The sequence below is a fragment of the Bison bison genome, unplaced genomic scaffold (genome assembly GCF_000754665.1).
Source record: "Bison bison bison isolate TAMUID 2011002044 unplaced genomic scaffold, Bison_UMD1.0 scf7180017864293, whole genome shotgun sequence".
Taxonomy (NCBI): domain Eukaryota; kingdom Metazoa; phylum Chordata; class Mammalia; order Artiodactyla; family Bovidae; genus Bison; species Bison bison.
In genome coordinates, this window is record NW_011494865.1 from 972072 (window position 1) to 983770 (window position 11699).

General features: G+C 48.6%; 1 protein-coding gene across 1 annotated transcript in view; it reads right to left on the reverse strand.

Moving 5' to 3' along the window:
- The window catches only part of TEKT5 (tektin 5), a 47008-nt gene that overhangs the window by 3818 nt on the left and 31491 nt on the right, over positions 1 to 11699 (reverse strand). Inside the window, exon 6 of the mRNA XM_010850659.1 lies at positions 30 to 184. Within this exon, the coding sequence (XP_010848961.1) occupies positions 30 to 184 (155 nt within the window). The remainder of the gene's footprint in view (positions 1 to 29; positions 185 to 11699) is intronic.

The following is an 11699-nucleotide window of genomic DNA, read 5'->3' on the forward strand; positions in this document are numbered from 1 at the left end:
CGGCCCCTGACCCCCACCCCGCTACTCACTTGAACTGGGGGCTGTCCCTGCACAGCTCCACGTTGGGGCGCCGGGTCCGGCACTCCAGCCTCGTCTGTGCCACCTTCAGCGGGCACTCCTTGGCCATGATGGACCTTTCCAGCAGCATGATGGTGTTCTCCGTCTGGAAGATCTCCTGCAGCGTCTGCGGGGAACATTTGCGGTATCAGAAGGAACCTGAACTTGTATTTGTGTGCTTAGTCGCTCGGTGGTGCCTGACTCTTTGCCACCCCGTAGATCGCAACCCGCCAGGCTCCTCTGTCCATGGGGATTCTCCAGGCAAGAATACTAAAGGGGGTTGCCATGCCCTCCTCCAGGGGAATCTTCCCAACCCAGGGATCGAACCTAGGTCTCCAGCATTGCAGGCCAACTTTACCAACTGAGCCACCAGGGAAGAACTTGCACTTAACCAACCATAAGTGCCCCCCAGAACTGAGTGTACTAAAGGTATGACACGCCACCGTGTATAAAACGTCCGTTCTCTTCTCTGTCATCTCCGGCAGCTCTAGATCTATGTATGAGCAGTTCTAGTTTTCATGGTGCCCCTCACCTGAGAGAAAGTTCTTTAGAGGTGGACTGAGCTGACACCCCTCCCAGACTTGTCAGGGCCCAATGGGGAGGTATTGTCAACCCACTCCAGTATTCTTGACTGGGAAGTCCCCTGGACAGAGGAGCCTCGTGGGCTATAGTCCCTGGGGTCGCAAAGGAGTTGGACACGACTCAGCAACTTGGCAACAACAAATAACGAGGTGACGTGTGCTCTGTTCTGGACAAGCCTGGAATGGTACCCCGCCACAGTGTCCCTCAACACCCTTCCTTCAATTAATCTATGGGCTTGTCTGTCTCCCTCCCTAGCATGTGAGCTCTAAGAGGTCAGGTGCTTTGCTTTATCCATTGCTGCATCCCCTCCACCCATCGCCAGGCACAGAGCTTAGTGCAGAGTGAGGGCTGTCAGATAAAATACCGTACACCCAGTTACATGCGAATTTCAGATCAACAGCAAAGCATTTTTAGTACAGTAAGTCCAATTTGTTCCTACGTCCAACAAGGTTAGCCTAGATACCCAATTAACACAATTGGTGATACAGTACTGTACTATAATAGGTTTATAATACTTTTCACACAAATAATAGATAAAAAAATAAATAAAACATTTTTACTCTTACAGTACAGTACCTTGAAACTACAGTACTACAGTAAGCTGCCATACAGGGGCTGGCATCAAGTGAACAGGCAAGAAGAATTACTGACTCGAGGAAGCACAGGAGGTGGGAGATGGTAGAGCCGAAGGATCGTCAGTAATAGGAGACAGTATGTAGAATTTTATTATGCTTATGCTCATAGTAGGAGCTCAATAAACATCCATTGAATGAACGAATGAATCACGGTGGGACCTCGAAGTCTAGATTTTTAGTTAGTTCCCCAAGGGTCCTTATGCACACTGAAGTTTTGGACCAGTGTGCCCTGAAATTTATACGGTCCTGTCACAGATTTTAATATGCAGAGAACTGTTACATGTGAGTATACCAGTGCTCCTGAATGCGGTGGGGACTGCAAGTCTAAGACCCTGTCTCACTTTTAGGGACTTTATAATCATATTGTTTTTCTCTTTGACATGAGCGCCGAACAACTGATGCTTTTAAACTGTGGTGTTGGAGAAGACTCCTGAGAGTCCCTTGGACTGCAAGGAGATTAAACCAGTCCATCCTAAAGGAAATCAGTCCTGAATATTCATTAGAAGGACTGATGCTGAAGCTGAAACTCCAATACTTTGGCCACTTGATGCAAAGAACTGACTCACTGGAAAAGACCCTGATGCTGGGAGGGATTGGGGGCAGGAGGAGAGGGGATGACAGAGGATGAGATGGCTGGATGGCATCACTGACTCGATGGACGTGAGTCTGAGTGAACTCTGAGAGTTGGTGATGGACAGGGAGGCCTGGCGTGCTGCGATTCATGGGGTTGCAAAGAGTCAGACACGACTGAGCGACTGAACTGAACTATGTATATTATAAATGCAAGTTTATTACCAAAAATTTTCAAAAGTGATGCATTACAAAATTTTGAGTAAAGAAGTATTTTTCATTGAATTTTATGCAGATACTTTTTCTGATTGTCTAAGCAACACATATACCAGTATCTTAGAAGATGACAGTTCTTCAGATTATAATTCTGATTCAGATGATGTGAATATTAGACCAAAAAAAAAAAAAGACAAAAAATCTTAGTGATGGATTCTGAAATGGAAAGTGAAAATGAAACTCATGGTGCTGGAGAAGACTTTACAGGTGTGGCTTCTCAAGTGGCACAGTGGTAACGAACCCACCTGCCAATGCAGGAGACACAAAAGACACAGATTCAGTCCTTGGGTCAATAAGATCCCCTGGAGGAGGTCATGGCAGCCCACTCCAGTACTCTTGCCTGGGAAATCCCATGGACGGAGGAGCCTGGTGGGCTACATTCCATAGCATCGTAAAGAGTCGGACTCGACTGAAGTGACTTAGCGCGCACACACACAGTGGAAACTACTGAATATAATAACCCACAGAGTGTTAGTGAAATAACAGGAATTAATTTTGACCAGCCAAAATAAAAATCCCTGGCCACAGGCACTACTTTCTGGAAAAACCACTCAGCATGCCCTGGTCAATAACGAATTTGCATGCGGCTTAGTCACTCAGTCACATCCAACTCTTTGCGACCCTATGGGCAGTAGCCTGCCAGGCTCCTCTGTCCATGGATCCTCCAGGCAAGAATACTGGGATGGGTTGCCATGCCTTCCTCCAGGGGATTTTCCCCACCCAGGGATCAAACCCGAGTTTCCTGTGTCTCCTGCAATGGCAGGTGGGTTCTTTACTATTGAGCCACCTGGGAAGCCCTACGTTACGGAAAAAAAAAAAAAAAAAAGCCTACAAAGAGAACACATCTCTGTTACAAGAGAACAAAAGGATTCCCTTTTCCTACTTGGGCTGAGACAGAGGCAGAGTTATCTGAGGGTGGGGTAGGAGGGGGTGCTACACTGCCTCTTTCAAATCCCACCAAGGAGGGAGACTGGCCCCTCACCTGATCCTCAGAGGGCCACCCAGACCAGAGCAATGCTAACCAGAGGCTGGTTAAACGCTATCCCATAAGAATGTTCCGTGCCCAGCATGGGAAGGTAAACACCCCACTGAGTGGGGAGAACAGCTCCTTAGAAGCCCAGGGGATTTTTCTCAGAAACCTACCCTTTGGATATGCAGGTATGCAAAGCTCAGAGAGCATGCCCAACACACTGGAGAAGAAAACCAGGCCTTCCAACCCAGGCGGCTCAGTGGTAAAGGATCCACCTGCCAAGCAGGAGTTTTGGCAGGCAGGTTCTTTACTACTGAGCCACCTGGGAAGCCCCATTATGCCTCATTACAGGACACTGAACACAGTTTCCTGTGCTGTACAGGAGATCCTTGTTGTTTATTTTATATATAGAAGTGTGTGGACCTTCAACTCACACCACCAAAGTGAAAGTGTTAGTAGCTCAGTGGTGTCCGACTCTTTGCAACCCCATGGACTGTAGCCCACCAGGCTCCTCTGTCCACGGAATTCTCCAGGCAAGAAAACTGGAGTGGGTAGCCATTCCCTCCTCCAGGGCATCTTCCTGACCCAGAGATCGAACCTGGTCTCCTGCACTGCAGGCAGATTTTTTACTGTCTGAGCCACCAGGGAAGCCTGTATCTGCTCATCCGAAACTCCTCATTTATCCCTCCCACCCCCTTCCCCCTTTGGTAACCATAAGTTTGTCTTCTGTGTCTGTGAGTCAGTTTTGTAAATAAGTTGACTTGTATCATAGTTTAGATTCCATGTATAAGGGCCATCATAGGGTATTTGTCTTTCTCTTTCTGATTTACTTCACTTAGTGTGATAATCTTCTCTAGATCCACCCATGTTGCTGCAAATGGCATTCTTTCGTTGTTTTTTATGGCTGAGTAGCATTCCATTCACCCCACTCCAGCACTCTTTCCTGGAAAATCCCATGGACAGAGGAGCCTGGTAGGCTGCAGTCCATGGGGTCGCTAAGAGTTGGGCACAACCGAGCAGCTGACTTCCCTTTCACTTTTCACTTTCATGCATCGGAGAAGGAAATGGCAACCCACTCCAGTGTTCTTGCCTAGAGAACCCCAGGGACTGTGGGGCCTGGTGGGCTGCCATCTATGGGGTCGCACAGAGTCGGACATGACCGAAGCGACTTAGCAGCACCAGCATTCCATTATATACCACATGTTCTCCCCATTCATCTACCCATGGACCTTTAGGTCATTTCCATGTCTTGGCTTTTGTGAACAGTGCCACTATGAACATTGGAGTATATGTATCTTTTTGAATTAGAGTTTTCTCCAGGAATGGGATTGTTGGATCATATGGTAACTCTATTTTTAGGTTTTTGAAAAACCTCCATACTGTTTTTCCGCAGTGGCTGCACCAATTTACATTCCCACCAACAGTGTAGAAGGGTTCCCTTTTATCTACACCCTCTCCAGCATTTATTTTCTGTAGATTTTCTTTGATGATGAAAGGGCCTATCTCTTGACTCTAGCGAAAGGGCAGACATTCATTCACATGCTCATTCATTTCTTCATTCACTCACTAATTTATGGATTCACTGATTCACTCTTTGACTTAACTGTGGATGAGGCACCTATTGGGTGCTAAGCACTGTTGTAGGTAGTGGACACAGCAGTGCACAGAACAGGTAGAAAACACCATCTTCAAGGAGTTACATTCTAGTACAGTGGTCCCCAACCTTTTGGCACCAGAGAAAAGTTTCATGGAAGACAGGCTTTCCATGGACCAATGAGGCAGGGTATGGTTTCAGGAGGATTCAAGAGCATTACATCTATTGTGCACTTTATTTCTACTATTATTACATCAGTTCCACCTCAGATCATCCAGCATTAGATCCCCTAGAGGTTGGGGACCCCTGTTCTAGTGGATTATTTGCCCACTTCTTTAGGCAAGATTTATTAAGCACCTGGGCTTACCAGATGGTGCTAGTGGTAAGGGACCTGCCTGCCAATGCAGGAGATGTGGGTTCAATCCTTGGGTCAGGAAGATCCCCTGGAGGAGGGCATGGCAACCCACTCCAGTATTCTTGCCTGGAGAATCCCATGGACAAAGGAGTCTGGTGGGCTGCAGTGCATGGAGTTGCAAAGAGTTGGACACAACTGAAGTGACTAAGCACGCACACACATTTAGCACCCATAAGCCCTTACTACAACTGCAACCGTCTTTGTGCTGTGCTAAGTTGATTCAGTCGTGTTTGACTCTTTGCAACCCTATGGACTGTAGCCCGCCAGGCTCCTCTGTCCATGGGATTCTCCAGGCAAGAATATTGGAGTGAGTTGTCATGCCCTCCTCCAGGGGGTCTTCCTGATCCAAGGATTGAACCCATGTCTCTTACGTTTCCTGCATTGGCAGCTGGGTTCTTTACCACTAGTAGCATCACCTGGGAAGTGACCATCTTTACCATCACAGAAGTTCAAGTTCCTCTCTCCCTGTTAACAACACAAATTTGAATGCCTTTAGTGTGCAGGATATTGGTGGGAGATGCCATCACTAGGAGGCATCCAGTACATTTCAGTTTTCTGGGAACTCTCATGTGAGCCCAGCAGTGAGGCAGGAAGACAGCAGCTCCCAGGGAAAACTAAAGCTTACTAATTGTTTTTCAAACCTGAGGACCACTTCCAGGGGCATGAGGCCAGTCTGTCCTGGCACAGCCTCCCAACACTTGCTCATCTCCCTTGATTGGCAAAGAGCAGCTGAGAGATCCAGAGACTTCTGCAGGCAACAGGCTCCAGTTACATGTTAACATTCTGCTCTGCTTTCGTTATATGTATCTTTCTACCTCGTGCGTGCGTTAAGTCGCTTCAGTGTCAGAATCTTTGCGACCCTATGGGCTGTAGCCCACTAGGCTCTGTCTATGGCATTCTCCAGGCAAGAACACTGGAGTGGGTTGCCATGCCCTCTTCCAGGGGATCTTCCTGACCCAAGGATCAAAACCCACACCTCTTATGTCTCCTGCATTGGCAGGCGGGTTCTTTACCACTTGTGCCACCCGGGAGACCAAGCTACTCTCTACTCCTGGCAAACGCTGTTGGTTTTCCGTCCATAGAATAACATAATTACATTTTACCACGTGAATGAAACATGTAAAGTGAGTAACAGCCCAGGTGGCGGGGCGGGGGTGGGGGAGGGGCAGGCAGGTAAAATCAGGAAGGGTGACGGTGAAGGAGGGTGCTGAGGGGCACTGTGAAGCTACTTGCCCCCCGTCTCCTCCTCGGGGCTGGCTTTTGGCGGCGTGGTGGGGCAGCTGGAACCGACTCTTGCTTTTTCCCCATGCCACCACCCCTTCCCACCCCACCCCACCCCCTAGCATTTCTTGAACAGGCCTGCCTGTGGATTTTCCAGAACAGAAGGGGTTTTCCAGAATTGGCTGTTCTAGAACCCACTGATGACTCACACCCAAGGCAAACCTCCCCAGGCGGGTCTAAACTCTGCCGAGAAAATGTTTCTCCAAATCTCCTGTCCAGCCTCCATCACTCACAGCCAGGGTCCTCTTCAATGGAAGGGAGAAAAAAGATACACACACACTCCTTCTTGGGGGCAGCCCCTGACGCCTACCACAGTCCTGCCAACCTGTGCACCTCCAAAAGCCCTGGAGGCAGTGACTCAGCTTCCAGAAGTTTGAGGAATGTGACCCCCAAGGGACAGGAGGCAGAGACCACGTGGGCTGACCAGAGGCAGGGGCTGGAGACAGAACAGCCTTGGCCTTCAGGCTTAGCAGGAAGCTAAGGTGCCAAGACTGAGCTCTGGTCCCAAGACCCCAAATTCCATGATGTCCCCCAAGGAGAAGAACTTGGAGTCCGAGAGGGTAATCCACATATCCCAGCATGTCCACTCCTGGTCTATACTATATACACTGAAGGAGCCCAAGACCACTCTGGAACATACGTGTCAAGGAGCTTCAGTGAGCTGGCAACACCCAGCTGTCTGTGACCAGAGACGGACATGTAAAAAACAGTAAATGAGCAGGTGGAGGATTTTGGCAGCCCATAGATGGATTAACCTCACATCCATAGGAACGATGCAAGGTGAGGAAACTGGGAGACAGATTGAGCTATTTGATACAATCCCTTTTGAGAAAAGTAAAGATCCATGCACAAGCAATGGCAATCCACATTTTTTATAAGAACACATTTAAACGGGTGGCAGAGGAGGAGTGGTTAGGTTGCATCACCAACTCAATGGACATGAATTTGAGCAAACTTTGGGAGATAGTGAAGAACAGAGGAGCCTGGTGTGCTGCAGTCCATGGGGCTGCAAAGAATCAAACACCACTGAGAGACTGAACAACATTTAAATCAATAGGTCAACATTCTTTAAAGAGGTCATATTCATTCATTCATTCAAATAGTCCCTGAGGGCAAGGTCATCTATGGGAGAATAGGAGTTACCTTGAAGTTTAGGGATAAAAGGGTATAAACAAGGGCTTTGTACAAACACATGTGCCAGGAGCCAAGACGTATGATAAACTTACCTCTCTTCCCCAGGATCAAAAGAGGAGGAAAAAATCCCCATAATCCTATCAGAGCTAAGGTTTCCTTTTAAAATAACTTTTCTAAGGGAGAAATTCTATTAAAGACAAAATGCTATCTAATTGTAATGGGTGTTAATTCTTGCATTTGTTTGCCCATTAGCATTATCTGGACAGTTTTTTAAACTGCAGCTGTCTGCCCCCTCCACCAGAGGTTCAGATTTCATTGGCCCAGGATGCAGTGGGTGTCAAAAGGTTTTAGGAACTCCCTACAGGTGCAGCCAGAGTCACGAAACACTGATGCAGGTGATAGAGATGTGCAAATGCTAAAGAGTCCCAAGGGGAAGGAGATGGATTGAGGACTTGGATGTGCAACTCAAGACTGTCCATCTTGGCAGGAAAACTCCAAGTGGAGTCACTGGAGTAATTTCATCCCTTGAAAATATTTTTGGAGCTGTGCATGTGGGTGACCTGAGCACCATGGGCTTGGGTTTCCAGCAAGGGGCCTGGGGGAAAGGAGGCTGCTTCATCACAGGGTTTTCAAGTTTCTGGGGGAAATTTGATGTCAGCAATTGGAAATCCTGGTGCTCAGCCCAGAGCTGTGCCCTTGTCCCGCACTGTGGTCACCTAGGCAATCCAGACCCCAGCCCAGGCAGGCAGGAAGCTCAGAGCACAGGCAGCCTTGCCGGGCAAGTCTGTACATGCTCTGCAGCTCAGAATCACTCAGACCCAAGGCGCCTGTAATATGCATGTGGGCACGCACGCGCACACACACACACACACACGGAATGAGCGTCTCGAACACCTTCACCACCCTTTGCAGGGGGAAGAAGATAGAGGTGTTTGAGGCATTCAATTACCCACTCACCCACCACCTGCCCATGGAGCTGGTGCATCTCACAATCCACATCTAACCCAGCATGCTCCCACCACAGGGCCTTTGCATAGACTGTTCCCGCTGCCAGGGACGCTCCTTCCCCAGATCTCCACATGGCTCATGCCCTCATGCCCTTCTGGTTATGGCTAAAATGCCCAGAAGACCTCTCTCTGATCATTTCCTTTAAACTTACAACCCCCAAACCGGCCAGCACTCCCAATTGTTCAAATTCTGCTTTCTTTTCTCTATAGTCGTTATACCTTCTGACATACTGTGCTTTATTCATTAAAGAGCCTCTTGATGAGGGTAAAAGAGGAGAGTGAAAGAGCTGGCTTAAAAGTCAACATTCGAAACACAAAGATCATGGCATCCTGTCCCATCACTTCATGGCAAATAGATGGGGAAACAATGGAAACAGTCTTTATTTTATTAACCCAAGTTTATTTTCTTGGGCTCCAAAATCACTGTGGATGGTGACTGCAGCCATGAAATTAAAAGATGCTTGCTCCTCGGAAGAAAAGCTATGACAGACCTAGACAGCGTATTAAAAAGCAGAAATAACGCTTTGCCGACAAAGGTCCATATAGTCAAAGCTGTGGTTTTCCCAGTAGTCATGTACGTATTTAGACCATGAGTCATGTGAGAGTTGGACCATAAAGAAGGCTAAGAGCCAAAGAATTGATTCTTTTGAACTCTGGTGTTGGAGAAGACTCTTGAGAATCCCTTGGACAGCAAGGAGATCAAACCAGTCAATCCTAAAGGAAATCAACCCTGAATATTTATTGGAAGGACTGATAATGAAGCTGAAGCTCCAGTTCTTTGGCCACTTGATCCAAAGAGCCTACTCACTGGAAAAGACCCTAATGCTGGGAAAGATTGAAGGTGGGAGGAAAAGGGGACAAAAGAGGATGAGATGGTTGAATGGCATCACCGATTCAATGCACATGAGTTTGAGCAAACTCTGGGAGATAGTGAAGGACAGGGAAGCCTGGCGTGCTGCAGTCCATGGGGTCGCAAAGAGTTGGGCACGACTGAGCAACTGAACAACAATTCATTAATGTTGTCCATCATCCTCTACCAGGGAGTAAGCTCCATGTGGGGAGGGATTTTTGTTTTGCTCTCTGCTGAATTCCCACTGCCTAAACCAATCAGTGCCCGGGACATAGTAATAATATCACCTAACACTTAAAATAGTGCTGACAGGGTGCCAGGCATTTTGCTAAAAGCTGTATGTATTGCCCAATTGTTCAGTCGTTCAGTGGCATCCAACTATTTGCGACCCTGTGGACTACAGCCTGCCAGGCTCCTCTGCCCATGGAATTTTCCAGATAAGAATACTGGAGTGGGTTGCACTTCCTATTCCAGGGGATCTCAGGGATAGAACCCAAGTATCCTGACTCAGGGATAGAACCCAAGTCTCCTGCATTGGTAGGCAGATTCTTTACCACTGTGCCACCTGGGAAGCCCACCGACTAATTAGTAGATGCTTAATGAACACTTCCTCCCTGGATGGACCAATGCACACCATGAGGTGTTTGCTTAAGTAGAAAGCAGAGACATTGGCACCAGACAACCTGAATCTCTCCAAATCCCAGCCCCAGCACATCCAAGCTGGGTGACCTTAGGCAAGTGTCCTAGGCTCTCTGAGCCTTTCTAGTAAAATGGGGATCACAGCCACTCCACAGAGTGGAGGTGAGTCCATTGTGCCAGGCCTGGGAGAAGGAGCTCTTGGAAACCTTAGCAAGTATATAAAGCCCTTCACTGCTGGCACACGAAGCCAGTGACACTCCTTTGTGGTAACTTGAAAAGCCTTGGCACCAAGTCCTGCTCTTCCCAAAGCAAGCCCGTGCCTGTGTGTGCGTGTTCCTCCCACAAACACGCCCTGGGAAAAGCCATCGTGCCCCTCCTTCCATCTTCCCTTGGTCAGCTAAAGAGCTCTCGCCCTCCTTCCCTGTCTGCCTTTCTCCCCAGTCCCTGAGCTGGGGAAACCTCCTGGGGCAGGGCGAAGGGCTGCCTGCTGTGGGATTGGCCCAGGGGCTCACCCCATGGGAGGAATCTCTGCAGCCTTGGTCCAAAGCTGGAACTCAGTTGGGAAGGAGGGTCCCCAGGCCCTAGACTGAGAAAGGGGTAGTTCTAAGCCTCCCGTGTGCCAGGCACAGGGGGCAAGGAAGGCAGGTCCCTTCAGCTCACTGAGTCCCTCTGCAGTCACACAGATCTAGGTTCAAATACCAGCTCCGGCTCTTCCCCACTGTGTGCCCTTCAACCGGTCGCTTACCCTATCTGTGCCGTATATATTCGTGTATTCAATATCCACTGAGCCTCTTCACTCAGTAGCCCCATCTATGGGGCCAGACATTGTACAGGACACTTGTTCTTTTTGTTGTTGTTGTTGTTTGGTTGCTAAGTCATGTCCGACACCTTGCCACCCCATGGACTATACACCCACAGGGCTCCTCTGTCCATGGGATTTCCCAGGCAAGAATACTGTGAACGTGAAGTGAAAGTGAAAGTTGCTCAGTCGTGTCCGACTCTTTGAGACCAGGCCAGAAAGCTGGAGTAGGTAGTCAGTCCCCTTCTCTGGGAGATCTTCCCAACCCAGGGATTGAACCCAGGTCTCCCACATTGCAGGCGGATTCTTTACCAACTGAGCCACCAGGGAAGCCCAGAATACTGTAGTGGGTTGTCATTTCCTTCTCCAGGGGATCTTCCCAACCCAGGGACAGAACCCCCATCTTCTGCTTGGCAGGCAGATTCTTTACCATGGAGTCACCTGGGAAACCCATGCTTTTATTATCATGCTATAAAGTTCGCATAATAATAATAACAAATCACCCACCAGGTTACCATGCAGATTAAATGAGATACTGTATATAAAATGCTTAGTCCAGTGCAGGCACGTGCCATGAGGCTGTCCCTCCTGCCCACCCTATACCCAGCTCCCATCCTGCAGTGTTCAGTCCCTTAGGAGGTTTTTCCTTTGGGATAATTGTTGTTGTTGTTGAATGTCAGACAATAGGAACCTTAGAGTTTATCTCTGCAGGTGACTTCAGTCCCCTCAGATGTCCAGTCCAGGGCTCAACTTCCATCAACCCACTTATTAGGGTGTAAGGGGTCAAGGCAGGGGTTGCCTGTGCAGCAGAGGAGGAGTGTCCTCTTTCTCAGCTTCTAGAATGCGGCTCAGGGAGGGTCGGCTCAAGGTAGAAGGTGGGTCAGTCCCCC